General features: G+C 43.8%; 1 protein-coding gene across 1 annotated transcript; it reads right to left on the bottom strand.

The window, feature by feature from the left end:
* Nucleotides 1-3073: 3073 nt before the first annotated feature.
* kif18a (kinesin family member 18A) lies at nt 3074-26404 on the bottom strand. Its single transcript, XM_035520973.2, has 18 exons — nt 26328-26404; nt 25159-25534; nt 22331-22488; nt 21915-22019; nt 20585-20695; nt 20055-20252; nt 15001-15177; nt 14682-14756; nt 14374-14462; nt 12751-12913; nt 12260-12424; nt 10473-10594; nt 9973-10226; nt 9570-9629; nt 4951-5338; nt 4453-4545; nt 4224-4333; nt 3074-3730 (listed from the first exon to the last, which is right to left on the bottom strand). Exons 2-18 carry the CDS (start codon nt 25475-25477, stop codon nt 3597-3599), a joined length of 2721 nt encoding a protein of 906 aa, XP_035376866.1. The 5' UTR covers nt 25478-25534; nt 26328-26404; the 3' UTR covers nt 3074-3596.

Below are 26404 nucleotides of genomic sequence, written 5' to 3'. Positions count from 1 at the left end.
AGCCTGCGCAGTTTTGCAAAAGGCGATAGGTAGCATATCACAAAAGCACACATTCACTAATATCAAATGTCTAGCACATGACTAAGAGGCCAAAACAAAAGCAAAACACAGACACCAGCTAAATAATTTAAAATGATGGTAGATGATTTCTTTCTATAGTTCCAGTCTGACATGTTTGCCAACTTTGATCAACACAAAATCAGTAAGTTTTTCTCTTTGGTAAAACACGGCACCTAATAGGCAAACTAAGTGACACTTTCCAGACAAGTGGATCATAGCGAAATATTTATTTGAAAAAAAAGAATCAGTACAAAGTTTGCAATCACTGCAATTCATTAAAAAAAAGAACTGATATAGAATATTATTGTAGCTATAATTAACTCTACACTAAAAGGGCTTTGATGTCTTCATCACAGCTGGACAGACTGAAGCCAGAATCAACCAAACAGGAAAAGAATAAAACTAAACAAACCATACAGCTCAAGGGTTGTGGCAAAAGACTCTGTACCATTTGTGAATAGCATACTAGAAGTGCAGATTGCAACATAGCTCATTTTAAATCTAGCGTTCTAGTGCACGGTTGGAAAGAATACCCGAGAGTGCTAGGGAGCTTGAAGGATTGAGCTGAATATTAGCCCTATACATATATATTTGAAGATATTGGTTATATATTTGGTTAGTGTAAGATTTTTTTCCAGAGCTCAAAGAGCATCCCTCAATATCAGATAATAAATAAACGCTCTACGGCAATGCGCACGTGTGTAATTAATCACCAGCGGCACACGGCACACAGTTAATGTCAACTTGACAGACGACGACACCTTACACCCACCCCAGATAAGGCATTACAGTGTCTTGTGTCGGCGAGCTGAAGAGCGCGCGCAGCAGCGCGTGAAGCGTACATGGTCGTGGAGGATGAAAGTGGCAGCTCACGACGCCGGGTCTCCTAACAGACTCCACCTTAATTAGCCGGGGGACAAAGGGACGGCATCTGTGATGCGCCGTGGCCACTGCCACCGGGGGTGGAGGAGGTGGAGTCGGAGTCTTGTCGCATCGTGGGAGGCGATGCGTGTTTGTTTATGTTGGCATGTGGGAGCCCAAGCATCTCTTCCACCAATCACCTGTCATGGGAACATCGTGGCGCAGACTGAGTAGAAACGAGCCGAGTGCATCCCCAAGACTCCGTGACCCCGTTAAATCCACCACACTAAAAACTCCCTCATCTCCAGTTCAAGTCCTGGTTTAGATAAACAAAATGCTGGAATAGATGTACTTCACTGACATGCGACAAAGAAGAAAAATATCTAAGACCGGCAAAAAGGAAATTCACATGACTGCACATGGTCTATGTACAATCTGAAATTAGGTTGCTTGAGATTCCCCTATAGATGTTTGCCCATACAGAGGTGCTGACGGTGGTATTAGTGAAGGATATAGAGGTCTACCAATAATCACAGTAAGGACTGGTTCCTATTTAACTAGCCAAAGCCCTAGGACCAACATGGGAAGGGTTCCTCTGATTGACAGACATTTGCAAGTTCTTCTGTCTCAGTCTGGTACAGGAGCAGGAAACACAGCAACCCACCTAACCCCCTTTTGATTTACTTTTTGGAACTTAGAGCTACACAACTTTGCATCCTTTTGTTACACTTTACACAAAAGGATTTTTTCTTTCACATTTCACAAAAGCACTGTGATATACATGTGTGGTCTCACATGGAACCAAGATAAGACAATGACTTCAACATGATCCCAGATTCTACCTGCAGTTGCTAAGCAACATCCACCTCCAGCCTCTTGTTCAGTCTTATTGGATGGTGTTTGTAACACAGCAGCCATTTCATTGGCTGAGAGGAAGTTAATAAACTTTAGTCAAGACCTCCCTCTTTCTAGAAAAAAAAAGAAAGGCTTCAGTGAAGAAATTCTTGTCAATGACCGAGCGTGACAGGGAACAGGAAAGGCCGTAGACAGATGCGTTAGTGAAACCACACCATTAAGCAGCTCTCTAAAACTGAAAGGTCTTACTGATGCTGCAGCACAACTTGAAGTTGTTAAACTAATATCAAAGTGGACAGGAAGACATGTTCAATGCTCCTGGAGGCTTGGTGTGTTGCCCTGGAGATTGGAGCTTAAATAGAACCACTGTACAGAGAGCCAGGTATCCAATTGCATGTTCAACATCATGCTTTTGTGAGCTTTGGCAGCAGGAATATGAAAGCAGTGACCCAGGGGGGTTAACCGACCGGATCGCGTTACTGTTTAGTCTGCGAGTCGGGGATCTCTCAACAATAGTTCCACCAACTGATCAATACTGTTTGAGTTCAATATGAGCAACTGTGCTTGAGAGATATATATATATATAAAAAAAAAGTTATGTATAGTGATACAGGGGAACTTGTCGCAAGAATTACATCCCACAAAGTTACTGAATGTAGTTATGTAACATGTTCCATCACCTTTCACAGGGAAAAAAAATTCAAACAAACCAAAAATCCAAACCGAAACAAAACAAACGAAAAAAGCATCCCTCCTAAGGCAAACTACTTTGCTCTTGTGCTAGTAGCATGATGAAACCATAGAAACCCTGAAGTCAAAGCAGACAAGAACTGCAGCAACAAACTATACAATTTTTATTTTCGTTTCTAATGAGCGAATGAACCCAGAGCCATTTCCCCGCTTTTAGCCACAGCCGATAGGAAGCTGTTGTAAACGGTGTTAAGGACTTCCACTGGACTTTGGCTCATACTTATAACATCAACCACCACAAGAGTCAACAGTTCTCTGCCATTTCAAATTACTCTAAATAAGAGTTGATTATATGAGCTATTTTTTATGGCTATACTGAGAATTAATATTGAATTAAACCACATGTAGTCTTTACAAAATGAACATGCATGGACAGTTTAGCCTCCCGACACCCAACAAACTCAGTAATCCCAATCTGAACACTTATAGATTATTTTTACCAAGGGAAATGATGCAAATCTGTCAGCCACCTATATATTTTTCTTTACTGACTCCATTACACATTCACTATCTGAACTTCAAAGAAAACATGTCTGATGAAATCTGTAGAACTTTTTTTATTCAAAAGCAAGCAACTGTAGATAAAGAGTGCGGAGCTCTTTATTGAACTGTACTGCAGCACAGAAAGGAAGTACATCGAACTCCCTGCTACAGAAGAGATATATGGGAAGAAAAGCATGACACTGATAAAAAGACAACACAAACACTGAAAGGTTCTTGCCAAGTGGGGGGAAAAAAAAAGACAAAAAACCCCCCAACTAAACAAACAAAAACAAACAAACAAAAAAAACCAACAGCATTTTAGTAAACACAAAATCTGTACATCTTTAATCCCCACTTGGCATTAGACAAACATTCTTTGTACAAAGTTATTTTAATGAAATAAGAAACAGGCTTTACATATTTAAAATCATTCACTACTAAAAGTCTAAAAAAAGTCTGCCATTTACACATTTCACTTCTGTTCTCCTTACAAATCCTGATGGAAGTGGATATGTGTCTCTCTGTGTGTGTTTGTGTGTGAGAAGGCAGTGCACAAGACATTTCAGGGGATGTTTAATGGAGAATGTTCACTTCCTCTTGCTCTTGAAAAAGGTGGCAGGCCCGAGAAAGGGGACTCTGGGCTTGCGCCGGCCCAGCTGGTCTAGGTTGCCCTCGGACACGCTGCGCACCACTCCCCTGCTGGGCTCGTTCTCCGACGAGACTGGTCACGGTTGGAAGGAGGAAAGAAAAACGGGTTGGAAAAAACGAGGAGACAACCAGAGCAAGACTCCGTTTAAGACTGCACTACACAAATGAGGACGGAGGAGAACGCTGGTGAAATGGAGAGGGAGAGTGGAGGAGTTGGTGGGAACTGCAGGCCACTGGGGCTTTTTTTGGCCAAGTGTTACGCTCGGTTTAACAGCTGTCAGGTGGCCTAGTCCGAACACTTCATTTGCACTTTGACAAATGTAATAGATTATATGTAAAAGCTTAATCAGAAATGCCACAGGGGAGGACCATGCGTCATGTCTGAAATACGGACAGAGCGTAAAGGGCCAGTTTACCGAGCAGCTGAGTCCTGGTCGTGGACTGCATGAAAACACCAGTAATAATCTGCTGAAAACCCTTATTAGTGTAGGACCAGCCAAAAGAGCAGAACAGTCCGGCTGCAGGGAGAGCACAGGTTGCCAGAAGGAATGAAGGCCACCACTCACCTCCGAAACGTCGGACGCGGAGTGGTTTTGAGGTGTCGGAGGGGTCACGCTTTATGCGCTTGGGTGCTGCCACACCCTGAGAAATGTCTGGTCCAGTCTCCTTTCCAGTGCTAGGAAAGAGACACACACACACACACACACACACACACACACACACACACAGTAAACATGCTTTGCTCTTGAGTGAACGGACTCCTCCTCACACACCAGCCCATGTGTGAGCACTTACCAGTTGCGCTTGCGCTTGCCCTGTGCTGCGGACGTCATAGCCATGTAGGACGGCTTGGCTCGACGGAGGTCAAGAAGAGATGGAATGTCCAACCTACAAATCACACGAAACAGACATCCACCATCAAACACACCCAAGCAGGAGCACAGTGGGGCTTAATGAAGGAAACGCAAATATATGCAAGCTTGTTCCGTTTCAGAAACGGAGCAGTGCCAGTAGAGATCCCTGGTCTTCATTTGAGACAGAAACCCCTCAACCTTCAGCTTCATTGTCTATTTCCACACACAGGGGCAACCTACACAAGGGTCTATCATATAATGGACAGTAGTACATTAGCAGATTGAATTATGCGCTCAACAGAAACGGACACCTGCTTTAAGCACAAAATGCTTGATGCTCACACACTCAGAAACATCTGATAACTGTTTGCTTTGCAATACACACACACTTTTACCAAAATGTTTGTACAGAGTTATAGCATTTGCCGGTTTCTCGTACTTCTTGGGGGGTTCATTCCCGTTACTGGCGCGCAGTATGCGGAGCTGGCTCAGACCCGACACCGTGACAGGCTCTGGCGGTCCGGGGGACAAGACCACAGTGTCGTTGGCTGTGGTTGGCTCCTGCGCCTGCAGGTCCTGTCCCACCTCGAAGGTGCAGTTGGGGTCGATGGCGGTGGGAGCTTCAGAGGGGCATGCCTCGGGCGTGTACTGCAGGGGGAACATGCCCTCCTGGCGCAGCACCTCTTGCAGGGCGGGAGGGCAGTGGGGCAGCTCCAGACCCTGGCCATTGGAGCTGGGCTTTGGGGGCGAAACGGCGAGCTTCCTCCTGATTGGCTTTTTGGCTGGAGGCTCGGCCATAGTTGTGTTCTCCACCGCGGGCACAGGGACTGAAAGAAAACGATAAATAAACAACCGAATAAGGAAAATGAATGAGTCAGCATATATTGAATATTGAATACAAGATAATAGGTTTAAGTTTTTATATATATATATATATATGTATGTATGTATATGTATGTGTGTGTGTGTGTGTGTGTGTGTGTGTGTGTTAATGTGTTAATAATATCTTCAGATGCTTCAATGCTTAGGCCTAAATATCACAGTGGGTTGAAGAGAGAACTTTGTAGTCCCAAAGTTGGACATTTCAATAAAATGGCTTAATGGCCCTGGATTCCAGAAAGAAATGATCTGTGCAGAAATGATCTGTGCAGGCAGCTTTCAGATGCATCGTGCAATGCATTTTTAAATAAATAGGTTTCTGGGGTCTAGAGAAGAACGAAGTGTATTAATATTTGTTTAACCGAAGCCAGATGAGTGACCATGTTTCATGTTTTAATATATTACAGGTGTTTATTCTTTGTATAATGCCATCAAGCTCAGCTTCTTTAAGTCCTGCCACCCTAGAGACTACAGTCGCACTGAACGTATGAGCTAATGTACGAGCTAATGATGGCCTTTGTTTGCAGAACAACACTAATGGCAGTCATTTAAATGCAATTACATAAAAATCTAATCCCTTAGTTTTAAAATTAAAGTCCTGGAGCACAAGCACATACCTATCCGTGATGAATCACACATTTATTCCTTATAGCCCTTAGTCCCCCCCCGCCACAACACACACACACAATCATTTCATATTCTGTACATTCCGGTTCATTCACAGAGGCCATGCCCCCATCCGGTGTACGCTCAATAATTCCATACACATCCATTTCTGAATAATTTAGCTCTGTTCATCACCTGGTCAGACAAGGCAGCATGTAGCAGTAGCAGCACACGTGACTGGAGAGGGGGAGCCAAGGGTGGGGCTAGGGGTAAAAAGAAGCAGGGAGAGAGAACGAGAGCGAGCGCGAGAGAGAACGAGACAAGTGCAAATGCTGAAGGAGAGAAAGTGTGTGTATGTGTACGTGTGCATACGCACGGGCACGCTGGCCAAAAAAAAAAAAAAACCTCATATTGGGGGACTTATTTCCCAGAGCTATGTTGTTGAAGGCCAGGTGTTTAACGAGCACCCGCTGACGTGGGTAAAGGCTTTCACACAGTGTGTGTGCGCGTGCGTGTGCGCATGCACGGGTGGCTCCAGGAAGCCAGGCGCTGTTGGAGGGGTTTGACGTTAGATATTGAGTGGTGAAGTATGCTTGGGCACGTTGCATCCTAGCCACACACTGACTCACAGACAGTCAGGAGGGAGGGAGAGAGCGAGAGAGAGACAGACAGAGAGAGGGGAGGGAGGGAGGGAGAGAGAGGGAGACAGAGACAGACAGAGAGAGAGAGAGGAGAGGGGAAGGGAGGGAGAACAAGAGAAGATGTAAAAAGAGGAAGTGTGATTGATAAAGAACCCTTTAAGAGCTGCTGACCAATAGCGACTCTCCAGAAGTCAGAGCGATAGTGCGTAGCTGTCTCGGGGGACTGCAAGTGCTTTTCACAGACAGAGACTTCGTAACCTCGACGCATCTGCCCACTGGCAAATTGCTCCATGAATGCTCTCTTATTTGTGTTTGAACACGAACTACTCACACAAGGTGGGAAATTTTTTTAAAAAAGTTTTAAGAAAGGCAGAGCTAAGAGGAGCGCTTCTGAAGTTGAGCCGGAGCACTCTCTGTTTAACGCTTTTTGGCAGAGAATAGAGCTCATCTACGTCACTACTGAGGCTGACTGACAATGACACGCACTGCCCTGATAGAATGATGTGCGCGCATGCACTCACTCACTTACACACACACACACACGGTGTTATGTGAGTGTGCGTGTGCGTGAGGAACACAGTGTAATAACAGACAGGGTTGAGGGTGTGCGTGTGCCTGTTTGGTGGCGGAGAGGCATGTGCAGTAATTGGTGGCAGAGTTCACTGGATGGCACATTTCTGGCTGACGGGATTAATGCATGCATGAGGTGCTATTTCTGGAGGAGAGCGCCTGGGATTAGGGTCGGCTGGCTGCAGACCCCCTCGCCCCTTTCTCCTTCCCTTTTCACTGTGCCTCAGTCAGCGCAGACGATCTGGGAGAGTTTCACACCGTACATGACTACGCCCGCCCCTCCCCCCTCCCCCCTCCCCCCTCCCGCTGACCAGCAATTTTATGAATGAGTCTGGGAGAGAGGCAGGGGAGTGGGGTGGGGCTGCAGAGAGGGAGAGAGGATGGACAATAAAGGCTGTGCAAAGAAGAGAAAACGTGGGACAAAACCGAGCAACATGCGACCAGATGAAATGAGAAAAATCCATGAAAAACCTAATGCAACAAAGGAAAATGCCTAGAACGCATGTGTATTTGAGTGTGTGGGGGAGGGAGAGAGAGAGAGAGAGAGAGAGAGATAGCTGAAGTGCAAGTGCAGGGACAGCATTGTTGTAAAGCGGAGGGGCTGGTTCATTCATAACCCACGGCTCCTATTCTTCTCAGAAGAACAACAATAATGATAAAACCCCCCTTATTTCTGTCCTTCATTTTGTTCTCTTCCACTCACCAACAAACTTTTTTTTTCCAAATTTTTTAATCATTTATTATATAAATAATCAAGCACAAAAGAATGTCTGTTTTTTGTCTTCCTCCAGTTCAAATCTATCCAATATTACCTTTCCCTCAGTTCAATTCATTTCGCATGAGCAAAAGTGCTCCTCTGGTCAGGTCTCCAGTTCCTTGAATATATCCCTCTGTGAGATATTGGCAGCTTCTTTGGACAAGCAGTATTTGGCTGACGCATTTTTAAAGACATCTCAAGCATGCGGGACAGCTCTGAGCAGTACTCTGGAGCCCTGACTGAAGCTCGATAAACCCGTTGGCCAAGACTTGATGTGATTTAGATTTGATGTGTCAGCCATGTTACATTAGTTTCACAGACCTTGATGCTGAAGGAGATCATTTCTTTTGACCATAATTTCCTAGCGTGCTTCACTGCGTGCTGTTTGTGTCACCCAATGTCTCCAACTGGGACCCCCCCCTCTTTTTCAGGGTCTCCCACAATGTGTCTCAATCAAATGAGGAACACCTGTTCTGCAGCAAATATCATTACGGCCCATTTACTGCGCCATAACTCACTCCTCCTTCCACGCCTCAAAGCCCCCCCACTCACCCTTTCCTATGGAGTGAAATCTCCCAGTGTCAATTAGTCGCCCTGGGTACAGGGCGTCAACTGCACAATAGACCCTTCATAATTTGGCTTCTTTTCTGTGAAGCATTATTAAAACTATTTCCTTTTTTGAGGTGCTGACCTCACTTTATGTGAAAGTTTTATTTCATGTGGTAATAAATGAATGAATGAATGAATGAATGAATGAATGAATGAACTGTATACCAATTCCAATCCACCTTTATTACAGACCCTATGCAGCTTGTGGATGTCTTGAAACACGACTATGTTGTCAGTTCTCGGACTGACCTGTGAAGTACAAATCAACAACAAAAGTGCTGGCCACCTTTGATGGATCTTTTTCACCATGCTTCTCATACAGATGTGTACAAGTGTGCGTGCATGCGTGTGCGCACACACTCACAGCATGAGTGATGTTTGAGGTCGTGGCAGCTGAATTGATGAGAGAAGAGTATGTTGGAACAAACCATGGGGAACGAAAGAGACAGAGACAAAGTAACAGAACAGAAAGGACCTAGGAGGGGGGCCGGGTAATGAGACATAGACAGAAAAGCCTTTAAATTATGTGACGCTACTTGCAAACAATAACCTCAAGTAAACAAAGAAACAAAAAAACCCTGAACATGAGAAACATCGCATTCAATCACAATTACATGAGACTGGATATAAAATAACAACGCTGCTTACAGTTTGCCTGATGCCAATTGGTGGGTTTTGAAATGTATGCTTTGTCTGATGCTAATAGGTGGGTTTGAACTTCTCATGCTTTTGTGAAAAACGAAAGAAGCAAAATTTTGCCAAAAAACATATCTTGGATGAGTCACTACTTCTGCGCCATGGAGAAAATTGTGCATGTTTCATTTTCCTCCTGAATAGTGCTTTAATGCAGTGCTTTATATTAAAGACTACACACCCTGAACTGCTTAGACAGCCATTGTACCGTAGAGCTGCAGAACTGAGCCGAGCGAGCGGGAAATAAACAGTGCGCAAGAGTGAGGCAGCAAGAACAAGAGACACCGGCGAACACACGTTTACCTTTAGGTGAGTGAGAGGGTTTGAGCCGCTGGGAGATTCTGTGCGCATGTTTCTCTACACCTGAGTGAAGGAAGCAGGGCATTATTCAGCCATACTGTCAGTCAGAAAGCACGTTCGACAGACAGACACACGCGCATCGACACACATACACGCGCGCACAAACAAGACACACGACACTGACACAAACTACTGCATTCAGCTGCTTTTACTGTGAGAACTTTCAAAAAAAATGTCTTTAAAAGCTGAGAGCTGTGTCCTGCACATCCTACCGTCAAGAAAAACAAATAAAAAACTGTTAAATCAGTTACGATGTGTTACTACTATTTGGCCTACAAATGTGCGCAAAACGATCAAGAACGACAAATCTCCGGACTGCCCGAAGAGAGATGACTGGGTCGCTCACTGCATGGCGTGTTCTTGTGAGGGGCGAGGCGAGAGAAGGACAGCAGGATGGGCTGAAGGCGGATGTCCTCGCCGGCCGCACCCGCCTCCTCCGTCACCCCTGCGGCCTCTTGGTCAGCCCAAGCCACGCCCCGCTCCCGCTGCACCAGGTGCTCGAGCTCCTCCAGCTCCACCTCGTCCGTTGCCGTGGTGACACCCGCAGCCTTCAGTGCCAGGTGCTGCCGGCGGCAGGCAGGGAGCAGAGCATGGACCAGTCTAAGAGAGAAAAAATGCGTGCGTGTGAATTTAGAATAAACTGTTCAAGAATAAAGTGTTTAGCAAAATTCTTTTTTTGTGCTCATATGTAGAAGTCTTGAACACATTACAGCAGAGGTTTTCTCAACAGCTGCCATATCACTTGACATTTTCTGTTTTTCACCACTTATATCTATACCACTAATTGCTCAAAGGACAAAAACTCCACTTTACACTGCTCAGCAGCGAGTGTGTGTTTGCACGCACCTGCGTATGTGTTTGTTCTCCTGGTCCTGCAGGGTGATGAGGCAGCTCATGTGCTCGATGTGCTGCTGGAGGTCATCAACCTGCAGCTGCAGCCGGTGACACTGGAGCTCCTTCTTAAGCTCCTGCTGGCCCACACACACATACACACGCACGCACACATTTAGTTTGCCATTTTTAAAGTGGTAGTATTGTATCTATAAATACATTTGAAGCAAATTACTTGGCATGCATCTAATGATGATATAATAAAAATTTAACAGTGAGATCATTAGTGCTGAGAGCCAAGTAGCGTAGTATAGACACATGTCAACAACATGGATTATTCTTTCCATTAGACTAAACGGCAAACTGCTGGAAGCCCAGCATAAAGCTTTTAACCTAACAGCCTTCAGAAATCATCATCTTCTTATTACACCAGTTTCCCAATGAGGAAAATGAAAACAACATGGCCAAAAACGTGTCATGGTCGTGACAAAGATTTTGTCTGAACTAGGCTTCACACAACGCAGTCTGTCCAACCGGTCAATGAAAGGAAGGTAAAACATTGCGGGATAAAACTACCAAAAACAAACAAACAAAAAGACAACAACAAAAACCAGCAGTACAAGCTGGGAGGGGGAACTTGATGGACACAGCTGTGTGTCTGAGCTGAATGTTAGCAGGCTGCAGAGCAGTGGGTGGTGGTTCAGGGTACGGGGGAGATCAGACTGTACCGAGAAACTGGGGGAGATCAGACTGTACCGAGCTCCGCTCTGAGCTGACAAACTGGGGAAGATCAGACTGAACCGCTCTCCTCTGTACTGACAAACTGGGGGAGATCTGACTGTACTGAGCTCTGCTCTGTGCTGAGAAACTGGGAGAGATCAGACTGTACCGAGAAATTGGGGGAGATCAGACTGAACCAAGCTCTGCTCTGTGCTGAGAAACTGGGGGAGATCAGACTGTACTGAGAAACTGGAGATCAGACTAAACCGCTCTCCTCTGTACTGACAAACCGGGGGAGATCAGACTGAACCGAGCCCTCCTGTCTACTGAGAAACTGGGGGAGATCAGACTGTACTGAGCTGTCCTCTGTACTGAGAAACCAGAGGAGTCACCAAAACAGGCAGAAGGCGCGGGTCGACAGGGGATCTGTTTTGGAGTGGCCTTTGTTTTTCGTCTCCTTCTCTGAGAATACACTTTCTGAGGAGTCTGCTAGCACCAGGCCCTCTGACGCAGGGAGAGGTGAACGCAAGCGGATCATGGAACATTTGATGGGCGGGTGCATCACTAGACCGCTCTACTTCCAGGAAAGGGGGGGAGGGGGCGGGGGTTGCCGAGTGGCAGGCTATGGTGTATGGATCCAGGACCCAGCTGTGCGCACTGATCTCCGCTCTTCAGCTCTGACCGAATCGTCTCATGGTGGAAGAGTGCAGGTAATGAGAGAATGAAAACGAGATAAAGGGGTATATGAGAAAGGACTAGCCTTGTAGTTTACAGAGTGACAAAAGAGGGAGAAAACCAAGATCAACTGGTTTCTAATAAACTTTAAAGGCTTAACATCGTGGTACTGTGCTATAACCAGAGACAGCTTTTATTTTATCTGTGTCTGATGAGACGGATTATAAGCCCTCCCTTCCTCTAGTATTCATGTGGTGTTTTAGATGCAGGGGAAACCGTAACTCAAATGCTGCAGTGACTTTAAAAGTGTAATCCTGTTTTGAGTCTCAAAACACAAAGTCTGCCTTGTTTAAATGCTTAACCCTATGCCACTGGTGCTGCCCTTGACCTTTGACCTCTGAGCTGACCTCTGGGGTGTGCCCATCATGGCCAAGCAGCTTCATCTCGTTTTCGAGGCGGTGCAGCCAGCCCTCGTTGTCCTGGAAGCGCCGCTCGCTCTCTGCCAAACGCCTCTGGAGATGTTGCTGATGAGCGTGCAGGGATGCCATCTTACGCTCGTACTTACAGGTGGCCTGCACACGCGCACGCACGCACGCACACACACACACACACACACACACACACAGCCTGTAACATGTAAAGTGACCTGACTGCCTGCAAAAGTTTGGCAACAGCTGTGTTGGGGTCAGAGAATCGACACATATACACACACACACAAAGAAAAATCGACAGGTAGTGAGACCGTGACCGCAAAAACCCAAAACAGCCAGTGGCCCGAGCAACATGATTGATCTTCTGAAACCCAATGACATAATGTAACCCCACTCCGCGTGGTAAACGGAGCCTGGGCATTGTGTGTGCGGCAGGAGGGAGGGGGAGGGGAGGGCGGTGCTCACACCTTCTCGGCCTTGCCCTCGGGGAAGAAGAGCAGGCCCTGCTGGTGCCACTCCGCCCGGTGGCTCAGCCTCAGCTGGTTCTCCTTCAACTGCCTCTCCACCTCCAGCTGCTCCTTCCGCACCTGCAGCCGCACCGCAAACGCGCTCCGCAGCGACTCTGACATTCTGTGCACACACACAGAAATATTTTACAAAGTGAGTATCTTGCACCATTTGTTAAGGTGCATACTGAGCAGTCTGCAAAGTTTGTTATAATGTATTTAAAAAAAAAACAACAACAAAAACAACGGCAACATTCCAAATAACATCGCTATTGTCTAAGGCTTTAACAACAGACAGTCGCAAATATTAGATTTATGTATAAATCTAAAACCACTGTCCTTGAAAACAACAGGTGTAGTTGCAGTTTGAAGTTTACTATGTTTAGTGCATCTGCTCAGCGCTTCTGGCAATGAAGCACTTCATCGAAGAGCCCTGACCTGAGGCTACTGTATGGGTCACAACCCAGTCCAATTTCCTAACCGTGACTTTCAATTCACTGACATTCACTCACTCACTCACTCGCTCATTCGTTCGTTCACTCAGACGTTCGCTCGCTCGCACTCAGTCGCTCGCCACCCTGTCTCATGTACATACAGGTGATACAGGTGCATGACCTGTGCGGTCACTGCAGGTAGGGACTTGAACGTAGGTGTTTGTTAAGCAGGTGGAAAATGAAAAAAAAGAAGAAGCAATGAATAAATGCAATGAATAGAGATACGGAGAGGGAGAGAATGAAAGAGTGTGAGAAAATGTGCGCGTGTGTGAGCTATAGAGAGCGAGAGACCGACAGAGACAAATACGTAGATAGATAGATAGAGAGAGAGAGAGAGAGAGAGAGAGAGAGAGAGAGAGAGAGGGAGAGGTAGCAGGGTGATGTGGCTGCAGTGCTCTTGCTGCTATCCTCCTGCATTTGCCGTGCGGTTCATGCAGGCAGGAGCACATGTTGCCCTCCCTCCCCCCTCCCTCCCTGCCTCCTCCTAGCTGTGAATTCTGATGCCGGTGAATGAAAATGCGTAGGAGTAAGACTCATTCATCCCTCCCTCGCCTCCTACTGCCCCCCCCCTCTCTCCCTCTCGCTCCCTTTCCCTCTCCTGCCTCCTGCCGCAGCTCAGGCGGGTAGGGAGATGGCGTCGGGGCGGGATGAGCAGGGCACACGCCCACATTAGGATACACTTCCATCTGCAAGCAGGCGGACGAGCGGGGAATAAAACAGTGGCAGGGAAACGATTAAGGAGGCATGGAGGAAGAGCCGGAGTGCCCAGGCTCAGCCGCACGGATTAAAAATGCAGAGGAACGGAGGAACCGAGGCCTCTGTCTGCAACAGGGCCAGCCTTTGTCCTGCGTACTATTGCTTATCAATTATTGATGCGTATTAAAAGTTTTAAAGGACAGAGTTAAAGAGCAGTTACACATTACACATGGCATGAAATAAACAACGGCTGGACAAACAAAAACACTGGTCTTGAGCCACATGCTGCTGCTCGCAAATAGCGCTTGCTTTTTCTGCGTCGCTGCACAGACAGATGGGAGACGCGAGTGTGCGTGCGCGCGCTCGCGCACATACACACACACACACAGCTTACTTCTCAAATTCGTCTCTCTTCTGTCTGGAGATTGGAGCCTCCACCTTCCGGTCCTCGTACTCTTTCAGTTTCTGTTTCAGTAGCATAATCTGCGCGCGCGCACACACACACACACACACACACACACACACACACACACACAGAGAGCCTGGTCTCAACTAACATGCACCTGTCTCATTCTAATTAAATCCATCTCCCCTGTCAAGAGAAAGGGAGCAGATTTACACAAGTACACAGCAAAGGTAATGAGAGTATGTGTATATGAGACACGCAGGAGTGATGGACAAACACAGATCATAAGTCCTTACCTCGGCCTTCTGTTTCTCACATATGACAGCATACTGGCCAATATGACTGTCAAGGCTGACCACGTTACTCTTCAACTGAGGTAGAGGAAAGTTAATTTATATATTATACTGTGACAAAGTGTTGAGATTTTACATAATGTTCATAGTGAATATTCTAATAATCATGGCTGCTTTGTGCTTCTGGTAATCTTTAAAATACGCATTATGCGTTACTTTCCATGTGAAATAAAGCCCTTTAATCGCATGTTAACTGGAACAGCATTGGGGTCTTGTTATGTGATGCAGCATGTATGTGCATGCATGTGTGAGACGGCCTTACTGTAGATTTTATCTCCTTGGCCCGGTTGGCATACTTGAGTGTATTGTGTGTATCCTCGTAAGAGTAGGAGGATGGGCTAACATTAGCGATCATCACCGTCCTGCAGTTCCCACCCAGAGAGTCTTTCAAAAGCCTGGTCAGCTTGCTGTCTCTGTAAGGGATGTGTGTCTTCTTACTCTGAACCAGAAGGAAACAACACATGTTCAGTCAGGAAGTCAGTTGGGAGTCATATTCACCTATTGCTCTTTCCACATCTTCATTAATGAAACTAACAGGGCAAAGAATATTTGAAATTTGAAACCGTTGTTGCAAAAACCAAAGCCCTTGAGATTGACATTAAAAGGTGCCATAGCAATGTTAATGTCCAATTTCTAGGTGATACTGTATCATATGCTTGCAACTCCTGAACACATTTTTGAAGTGGTATGGGACATGGATCTCAGTGATGTGTGGAGGTTTGTCAGGCTAGTTCGGATGGCGTGAGCATGTAAGCAATGTCATTCACTGTGCAAGCCAGCCAGCTGCTGAGACTTCACATCGCATGGCACTGTGGTTAGATGCCACTGTGCAGGCCAAATTACAAAGCTGTGACAAAATTAAGATCGGTTTTAAGGAGATCTCAGAAGTGAATGTCCAAGCTCGGTTTCAGTGCCAAAAGAAAACATTTAAAAGAAGCACGCAAATCTGCCAAGGATGCTTACAACAAAAGACACAATGACGACCTCTTCCTCTTTTTACAAGGAAATGGACCAAGGAACAAGGAAGTGTGTTTAGTGGAAAAATGAGAAGCAAAGAGCTCTTCTTGCTTCCCTTGGTCATTTTTCTTAATTACAACGAGACGCGGGAAAAATAAATCCGATCTCTTGTCTGACCACAGAGTTCACATAAAAGTGTCATGTGTGGACACATCGACGTGACCGGAGACGAGATGCGATCTGGCAGTTCCGATTACTGAAGCCACACTGAAAAGACGGGCGTTACCCTGGCCACAAAAACTGGGCTATAGAATCAAGCCTTCTTGCTGAGAGAAGTTTGTCATTCCTCCTCCCCATTTTTCATCATTTTTGAGTGATGCAAAACACAAGGTGGAGAATATAAAACCCAAACTTGAGTGCATAAATCTGAACTAGGGCTTTATGGTTCCCCAAATGGAGAACAATTGGTTCCAACAATGGACCTACCCTGATACATAAACTTTTTTTTCAATAACCATTTGAAACCATTATGCCATTTGAAAATAACCTCCAGGAAAGGTGCCCTTTTTGAGTGCAAAACTACCCATCAATATGAAATTTCTGAGAACAAATGTCTTCTCTTTGACATCTATGCTTCAAGAGTTCATTTGATTGAAAGACTACGCCCTTGACCCCCCCCCCCCCGTCCTGTCAAAAAAATCCAATCACGTTGGTAGTACGATCCAAAAGACAAGATTTTGATGGTTCAGACTCAATCATTAGAAATGCACTGCTGAACATAGCTTGGGTGCCAGCCTATTGATCTGAAGTAGCTCATGGTTGTAATTCATGCTTAGGAAGCAATGTCTCTCTCTCTCTCTCTCGCCTATGGAATCATCAGCCTGCCCCAGCTAACCTAGGGATGTAAAATGCCAAGTAAAATTCCACAGCACAGTCAAAGACTCAACAGCCATGAAGCTTCATGACCAAATTATTGTTCAGCTGGGTGTGTTGCCAACAAAGCTGTAGAGCCTGCTTACATATGGCAGCAGTTGGGGTGCAAAGAATAGGCAGGTCCAGTTCAAAAGAAACATGCAGTCCGATTTTGTGGAGGTGCGGTCTTGGAACTAAACACTATATCTGGAATGTCTGTAATATATATATATATATATGTGTGTGTGTGCGTGTGTGTGTGACAGAGTGAGAGAGCGTGCCTTGGTTTGTATGTTTATGATATTGTGGAGAGTGTGGAGAGAAGGGAGTGATAGGGTGAGTAATCGAGAGTGAATAAGTGTGTGTGGTCTGTGGTAAGGAGATAGAGCGCACACATGTTTTTATAGTTAGCAAAGCAATGGGAGGCCAGCGGGACTTCCATGTAGCAAAGGGGTGAAAGACTGACCTTGTCCTACTTTACAGTTGATTTTGTTTTCTTTAGGAAAGATTACTACAGTAATACCAAGCAGCAAATAAAGGAAGCAGACCAAGATAGGTAGTGTAAATTAAACCATACCACAAACCTCAAATGAACCACAATCATGCCAAGATCAAGGAATATGCCCGGATAGCTTGGTATAGTGCCTTAACGGTAGCTTTACATTAATACAGGACTTCTAATGTGGTATGCATGTAGTATGCATAATTTTTAAAATGAATACATATTTAACAAAGCAGCCAACCCCAAAAAAAAACAAACAAACCCAAACGGATGAAAAAAGGTGAGGCAAACGCCACTGTTTGGATGAATGTCCAGTGAAGCAGGAACATTGCTCTTTACAGTGTGTGCTCCTGGTAGTCGGCACGAGTGGCCCGTATCAGGCGTGGGTAAGGCGAGACGTCTGTCACAGGTTAATGTATGCAGATGGGATGAAAACCATACCCACTGACCCACACTGCAGTGAGGCCCAGAGACAGGGATAAACCTGCTCACCTTACCCCCCCAAACAGATGCACAGACAGACACACACAGACTCAGATGAAACAGTTTTACATGCCACAGTAAATAGAAGTAGAATGCTGAAAAGACCAAGGATCCAAAGATAAAATCCCCATCGAACCTTAGAAAGATGCACTTGAGAAGTACCGACTGAAAGCCCTTCTTCAATGATGGATCATGCGAGACAGCAAAGGTAGACATAAAAAAACAGCTGCTCCAAGTATTTTATAAAAAAACTAAAGCTAAATTAAATATATAAAATGTATGAATTAATGAAGGAAAAACAACCCTAACAATCCTATAACTGAAAAGGCTGCTCTTGAAAGAGATTTAAGCTCTAGAACTATTGAAGCTTAAAAGAAGGTCTACAAACTTTAAAGTAACTGTCATTCAGACACATTATATTTATCAAACAGCCCAAGAAAAGAACCATCTTTAAAATGTAATGACTATACAAGGATATCAGCAATGTAACCATTAGTTTCATTAAGAGATTTTAGATGTGTTTCTAAAGGATAGTAAAGGGCAAAAACACATACATGCATGCTTTTGTTTAACAAACTAGAGTTGCTGAAATGTTTGGAGCTTGCTGACGTTTGTGTTTACTACAAAGGCTTCACTTTTCTTAACTTTCAGGACAAGCCCATTGGCAGCTTAAACAGGCTTGGGCTTTTCATAAAGCAACCGCGGCACTGGACAAACACAAACACACTGGATGGAGGGAAAAAAATATCAGATATAAGGCATCCATAAATGGCTCTCTGTGCTGCTCAAAAAAATAAACAAACAAACCCAATAAGAGAAAATGAGTTGGGCGTGTGCTACAGAAAGCAAACTATACAAAAAGCACATTTAGCACAAGGAAGACTTTTCTCAGACACAGTCACACGCCTCTAGATAAGCTGAGCCGCTGGTAAAACATTTAGCCTCCCCCCCTCCGAAATCCCCCAAACTGCTTAATGCCATAAATTAGAAGTGTCAGAGGCAGCTGAGGCTAAAGTGTGCTTCTGATTATCACTCTGTAATGGCCTGCTTCACCTGGGCCACCCCAGGCCACAGCTGTTAAGGAATGAGAGTGACAGAAGAGAAATAAAACGAATGGGGGAAGAAACCCACAACAGCGTTGTTCTAAATAACAGCTGACCCAGTAAAATGGCAAAGATTGTTATTCCTATCCTAAATAACACCAAAATAATTCAAGGTTTATAATAAATCCTTGACTAGGGTTTAAATCTGATTCTAGAATGTTTGTGCAACCTGATTAGATTTAATCTAAGTTTAGATTAAATCCAATCTTAAATTTAATTTGGTTTAAATTTAATCTTGATTTGATGTTTTGTGCATCAGGTTTAGTAGTTAAACCCTGACTTAAGACTTAATCCTTGTTGGTGCAAGCCACCCATAGAGCAGAGCTTTTTGAAAATGGTTAAACACTTAACATTTGCATTAATAAATGCAGATGTGTCTCAGATACAGATCTGTCCTTCCCGGTGCTCAGAAGGCTTCAGTAAAAAAAATAATTTAAAAAAAAATAAAATAAAATAAAAATAGAACAAGAGAACTGGTGTGCATAATAAAAGGAAATATCTACTTTTGCTCTTTTGGTCCTACTCTTAGTTAGCTTCACATGATAAACTCAGTCGTGATGTGGTGGCATCATTACAGTGATGTACCAATGGCACATTTGATGTGGATGTACAAATGGCCAAAATAATGTTCAGAGAGATAACTGAAAATTTCCATATAATTCTTTTCAGATGAGGATAAAGGAAAAATAATCAGTTTGCATTAGCAGAGACATGATGCACAAAAGTCCTCCAAAATAAACACAAAGGCACTTCATCACAGTTCATGGTGCGAAACAAACAGTTAGAGGTGGGTTTAACATTTTTTGAGACTACAATCTGTAACAGTCACACACTAAAGGGATTGGGTATAAAATTATTCACCATCCCTCTTAAGACCTGGAAAATCTGGATATAATTCCACACAGCGCCTGCGGCAGCAAAGTGTACAGAAAGAGATCCCACACACCCACACCCACCCACACACCCACACACACACACACACACACAGGCCCCTGAGGAAAAGGATTAGTGTACACAACAGAGCCCAGGCTAAGAGAGGTTTAGCTCTCCTTGCATAGATAGCCGCAGTGCCTGTGCCGTGGAGAGCCAAAGGACCTGAGTTCAGCCCCACACAGATGTGCAGCTGAGGTGGCAGGGCTGGCGGATACCCTCAGAGGGGTGGGCAGTGGGAACACACCACACTAGGACACAAACCCAGCTGACCCTGCCTAGCTGTGGGCCAAGGGATAGTATATGACAAACAGGCACAGAAAAATGGAAACGCTAGGTTATTAGAAAAATATGTTCCATAACTTATTACTATTCATTTCATTTTTAGTTCTTGTTGTTTATCATTTGAGGTGCACATTTGAGATGTACCTTAGGGTCGGCCAGTGTGTTGATGACGTTGCCCAGGGCGAGGAGGGAGCGGTTGATGTTGGCCCCCTCTCGTAGGCGAGCACCCTTAGCATTGGTAGCGCTGGCCCGTTCGGAGCCCGCCAGGTCGATCAGACTCATCTTAGCCACACGCACGTTGGGGTTGAGGCTGGCCGTCTTATCCTGCTGCCTCAGGTAGATCTGCTCAGAGAGGGAAGATGAGGGGAGGGGAGACGCTAAGACTCGGATAAAGGGAAGTGAATGTGTATAGTGAATCAGAAAGGTTAAGGCCACTTTTACTGAGCACCACAATAAGGGTGACACAGACAAACACAACTTGGTGCCTTCTGAAAAAAAGGGGGTGGAAGAACGAAAGAGAAGAGGAGCAACGACGAACAAAAACCAGCCCAAAGTATCTCCAACCTGAAGCAGTAAACAGCACCTGGGTGCATCAAAACAATTACCAGAGAGCGGATTTAGAAAGTGTGTGTGAAGCAAGCAGAGACACTGCTCCTGGAGCTCTGGCCATTTACCTGGAATACGGCATGGGAGCGAGAGGACGAAGCGTTCACGTCAGTGGGGTGCTGCGTTCTATTTCTGTTGCCGTAATCCAGAGCTTCAAGGATGTGCTCCGCAGATTTGGGCTACAAAGCACAGAAACAGACCCCATAACACACACAAACATGCATGCATGCACGCACACAGGTAAACTCATCAGTGGTAGCTCTTACTGGAGAGTGGTTAAGTCAATCAGCATATGAAAACCAAGAGTGTATACACACACACACACACACACACACACACACACACACACACACACACACACACACACACACACACACACACACACACACACACACACACACACACACACACACACACACAAGCAATCTAAACAGGACCAGGAAAGAACCCACACCTAAGTCATAAACAAGTGAAACGGGAACACACACTATATTACCACAGAGGGAGACTTTAAGGGAGTCATGTTTTCTACAGCTTCTACCATTTTTTCTTGTATTATCAAGGCAGCAAATCTTTTTTATATTTTAATAAAGAGAGCTCTGATTTTCAGCACTGGTTCAACAGTTAAGGTTCTGACTCGGGCACAGGGAGAATGAAGGATTAACGTAAAGGTTAGAAGTTGTATACTCCCTCATTTCAACTCAAGCATGTCTGTTGAGGTGACAGGGAAAAATGTTTCACAAAAAAGGCATACACGAAGGTGGGATAGTAGTAATGGCTGTGATGATTATGGTGGTGGTGATGATGATGATGATGATGAAGTTGGGAGTGGAGATGTCATGGGTTCTCAAATGCTTTCTGCCAGCTCTTCTCCTTCTATCGCCTTAAAACAGCCCAGAATCCACCAGCCATTTTTTTACAACTCATTTGTGACAAACCCAGCGATTACAATAGCTTAAGCCAACAATAGCTCTTCATTTCTCAAGTGTGACGTAAAAAATGAGCACTGCTGATTTCGACATGTGAACCAAATTGGACAAGGGATGTGCCATAGAACTGCACCTCAAATCCTGGCTGGCACATGTAGTTTTGAGTAAGGGTGATTTGATGCAAAGTGAAATACTACATATTTGACTACAAATATGAAATACTTCACATTTACACTCATATTTTCAAAAAGTGTTTTGATGGCATCTCATTACACAACGCAAAATTTTTAAATCACCATACAAAATCTAAATCGTTCACACTAACAAAAACCAGCAGCTGGCAGTGCAAACATGACTTTCCCAACCTCATAGTAGCATCTTTTTGTTTCATTAGCATTTCAAACAATTTCTTGCATATCTCTCTTTGCCTGTGGCTTTCAGTCTCACACACACACACACACACACACACCTGGTGAAGAGTAAGGCCCTGGACAACCACTCCTTTTGCACCATCTTCTCGTACTGCCAGTGGACCGGAGTTGGCCAAAAGGTCACGAATCTGCTCATTATAAACCTTTTCAGTAAAAACAAAACAAAACAAAACAAAAAATAAAAAAATGTAAAAAATAAATAAAGATGCCTTAGACAGTGCAGGATAAAGCTATAAGCATTCATTGTGAAATCTGCATTTTACCAGAAAACTACAAGGAAAATTCCAACCGAAATGTTGATAATTGATATTTCTATATTTGATGGCCTGAAATTGCTTTTTGACACACAAATATTGGCAAAAACTGAGAATGTCAATCACAGCATGTGATTGACAGCATAAATCTAACTGGCTACAGTATTTTGGTACACCACTAATACAACCTCCCTGCTTACCTCTAGGTAAGAGAAAGCCATGTCAAAGACTTTCTCCTCCTTAATAAGGTCCATACGGTTGTAGAGTTCCTTCATTGTGAGGTACATAACTCCTGGGTCATCACTGCTTCCTAGCATTGTGTGAGTCTTCCCTGCTCCTGTGGCTCCGTAGGCAAAAACTACACACACACACACACACACACACACACACACACACACACACGCACACACGCACACACACCACAGAAGTCACCAAGGTGTCCTTGTGATTATGGACAAATCGGGGGGGGGGGGGGGGGGGGGGGGGTTGAGCGGGGACGCCACCTCAGCAAAAGCCACTGCACATAAAGCTTCATCCTCAGCCATCTAGTCCTCATATGATTCTGCCCTTCCTACCTGTGTCCTTTCCTACTCATGCCTTTGGTACATTTCACACTGGTTATATAAGTACAGTTCCAAAGTCCACTAATGACTCATTTATTGAGCCAGATTTTCTCACCTTCTGATATGGGTGGTCCTAATGTTGAGTAAAGCTTATTCAATTATTACCCAACACAGACTAAACTGACATTAACTACCAGAAAACTCAGACAGTCAATGTTAGGGTAAGTAAGTGAAGTCTATATATATTCCATGGAGCCCACTGTTTTTGTCCAATCCTATAATTTATTTTTCATCCAGATAAAACCAAGAAGTACCATTGTTGGAAATTAATAAATTAATTTGCAAACTCATTGATTGTTTTGTAAATGTATGATTCAGATTCTGCATGTTTGAACATTCATTATGTTCAGCTCTGCTTGAGGAGAGTAGCAGGCTGCGAGTCTCTGACAGTAGGCTGTCAATCAAACATGTGCAATAGAATATTAGGACCATGCCCAGACCATTCTCAGGGAGGTCTGAGGTGCCAAGTTGGTTGTTGGTAACTTGTTCTCCTAGTTTAATATCATGTTTTAAACATTTTTATAACATTTATAATATCAAAACATTTTTTATATTCTCCAATACATTCTTTAGATGCGTGTGATAAGTTTGATATCGAGCTACACAGCAGCCTAGCTGCATTGTATATGGTTCTATTGTAAACTTGAACACAAACAGTTTCAGGCTATAGACTGCACTTAACAGTAAAAGTGAACAAAACTGTATCCACACAAAGCAAACCGGGTGCTATTTTTGTGCATATTCATTTGGTCAAGCCCTGCACTTTAGCATCTAAGTAGACATGAGACCACCATGGACCATACAAAAAAAACAAAAAAAAAACAAAAACATATTCAACGCACCATTTCCTCAGTAAATAAGAAACAACAGCACACACTCAGCAAGCAATCGTGAAAATGAACTGACTGCATACTAAGCAGATGTTTTTCTTCGTGCAGAAGTCTTATTCTACCTGTCTTCCAGTAAAGCAGATTGTTTTCCATTGTTCTCTCTTCTGCCTATAAGTATGTAATCCACACACATTCCCAAGACAAGATCACAAGACAAGCACTGTGAAAGAACTACACTTTTTTTTTTGTATTTTATGGTCCAGCTAATGAACCAAACTAAACTTAGTTTGGTCAAGCTGTGCTTAAAAGGTCAGAGCCCTGTTCCTGAACTCTTAAAGACAACTGGAACCCAAAATGGACCTTTTTTTTTAAAAAACCTAAAGTCCCTAGTCATAATGACCTGATTCATCATCAGTATTATTTCATAAAAAAAAAAAAAAAAAAAAAAAAAAAAGTGTTATGGTTGCCCCTAAAATTTCTTATTTTGGATTTGTCAATAAGGCCGAACAGGAGGAGATGGGGGGAGGAGGAGGAGGAGGTGGAGAAGAAGAAATATTCCAGCCACTTTTCACAATTAAATTAAATCTCAGTGGAATAAAATGCATGCATTATATACATCTCAATGCCCATGACATGATGTCATGGATAGAAAATGTTCTATGATTTGTTTCACATTGATTTGTGGATTACATGCACATGTAAGATTCAAACAGTAAGATCAAATGTACTTCACAGACTGACACGTAAGACTTGTGTATGCACATGTACCCACCAACCTATTACTCAAGATCCAGACAAGGCAATGTAAGAAAAAGTCTGCCAATTTTCACAAATGCTGTCATGGCCAATGCCAATATCCCTTGGGGATTATGGGAATTCCTGAAGCTGCTTGAACATCAGCATCACACTGAAATGACTTAAGAATCTGGAGTCATTAAAGAAGAGTACAACAATGACCGAGACCACAGTTTGCTGAATATTATTGCAAACACTCCAGGATGAGGACACCAACAACCCCAACAGCACACTAAGGCCACTCAACACTCAAGAACAGTCATTATGGCTCACACCAATTTTTAATGATGTCCCAGAATCTAAAGAAACACACATCATTAATATAAGTTAAAGAGAATCTCTCAGTGCACTTTTCCCTCAAACTAGAATAATTATGTAAAAAAAAAAAAAAAAAAAAAAAAAAAAAAAAAAAAAATCCTTTCACACTTTTTTGTTTGTCATTTTGTTTGAGTGGCACAAAACTGCAGTTGGGCAATTCACCATTAAATATAAAGGCTAGATCCAAAGTGGCTCTACAAATAAAGAACGCTACATCGAACCCTATAACCAACATTCATTATAATGAAGATTTTCACACCCAGTTGAGAGAAAGAATATATGTAAAAAGAGATTTATTTATAGAAAGGGGATTATTAATTATTCTGTAGACATGGAAGATTTTGAGCAAATATTCATAATTTTGCTCTAGGGTGGTTCATGTGTGAAATTACAGCATCCACACAGTCCCTTATGCCAAACTATTGCCCAATATTTATTAAGACAAAGACAAAACATCCCCACCTGTGCAGTTGTAGCCATTTAGGACTCCATCAACCACTCCTTTAGTAGTGCTTTCAAACACGTCCACCTGAGATGAGTCCTCCCCAAACACATGGTCAAACACAAACTTGAGGTCCTTATTAGCTCGTTTTCTCACATCCCTGTTGCCGACTCTCTGGCCGCGGAAAAACGTCACTTCCTCCTCTTTTGGATCAAAGATGAGCATGTGGTTATCCACAACATGAACCACCTTCTTGAAGTTCCCATCAGTTTCTTTTGTGTTCAGTGGACGGACGCGGACCACCACTTTCACATGGCTACAAACCTCTTCTCCCGACATAATTTCTTCTTAAGACACTTGTGTATGCTCACTCCACCACCTTTGTATGTAACTTATCTGTAAAAAAATGAGACAAGGGTTAGTAAAGTACAGACTACTGAGAAATTTACTCCAGGCATCATGAAGCTGTTTAAGTTCTCAACAATTGGACATCAGCTGTGCAACATGGAAGACAGTCAGTCAGTCTTATTAAAACTGATTCATTAACTTTTTGAACATTATATGGTTTCAAATAATTTTTTCCATGACCAACCACAAAGACTTCACCTCTTCAATCCTCATCTCTTATAAAAAACATATCCATTTAGGTAGCTGATGATAACAAATAATTCTGACTATGTAGGTAGATTGGGGTATGCGTTTATTTAAAGACTGCTGGAATTATAACAGTAGGCAAGTAAGAGTTGGATGTGAGTTATTAAACCTTGGACAAATGCATATACAACACGCGTTTTCATGTCAAGGCAACTGTCTAATCATGAGCTAGCTAAGTAGCTAACATTAATTCAGGCCAGAGCTACTTCCGATTAAACAGCTAAATGTGAGCGAAACTGTACCCTAGCTATAAACAGCAGCTAGCCAGATAGGTGTGTGGTAGTCATTACTAGCTAGCTTGGCGTGTTGCTGTAGGATACTCGGCTAACCTGTATCTAAGGTTAGCTAGATAGCTAACGCTAGCCAGTGAATGGCAGTTAGCATTAACCGTCTACTGCAGTTAAGCCTCCACTTACTATAAAGCTAGCCAACTAAGCTAGCTACGTCGTAATTATATTTAGATTTGTATCAGATGAAACAGCACATACGCAATAAACGGCACAATTCGACATTTAATCCAAAACTCATCACTTACAGTACCATTTGTTCTTCGGTGCGAGTCTCTCTCAGCGCGGAGATTTTTCAAACACGAGCCACCAACGACGTCACGAC

This window comes from Electrophorus electricus, chromosome 23 (assembly GCF_041902795.1).
Source record: "Electrophorus electricus isolate QZ-2024a chromosome 23, ASM4190279v1, whole genome shotgun sequence".
NCBI classification, from domain to species: Eukaryota; Metazoa; Chordata; class Actinopteri; order Gymnotiformes; family Gymnotidae; genus Electrophorus; species Electrophorus electricus.
Note: the sequence above shows the minus strand (reverse complement) of the source record. Positions and strands in the feature narration are given on the sequence as shown.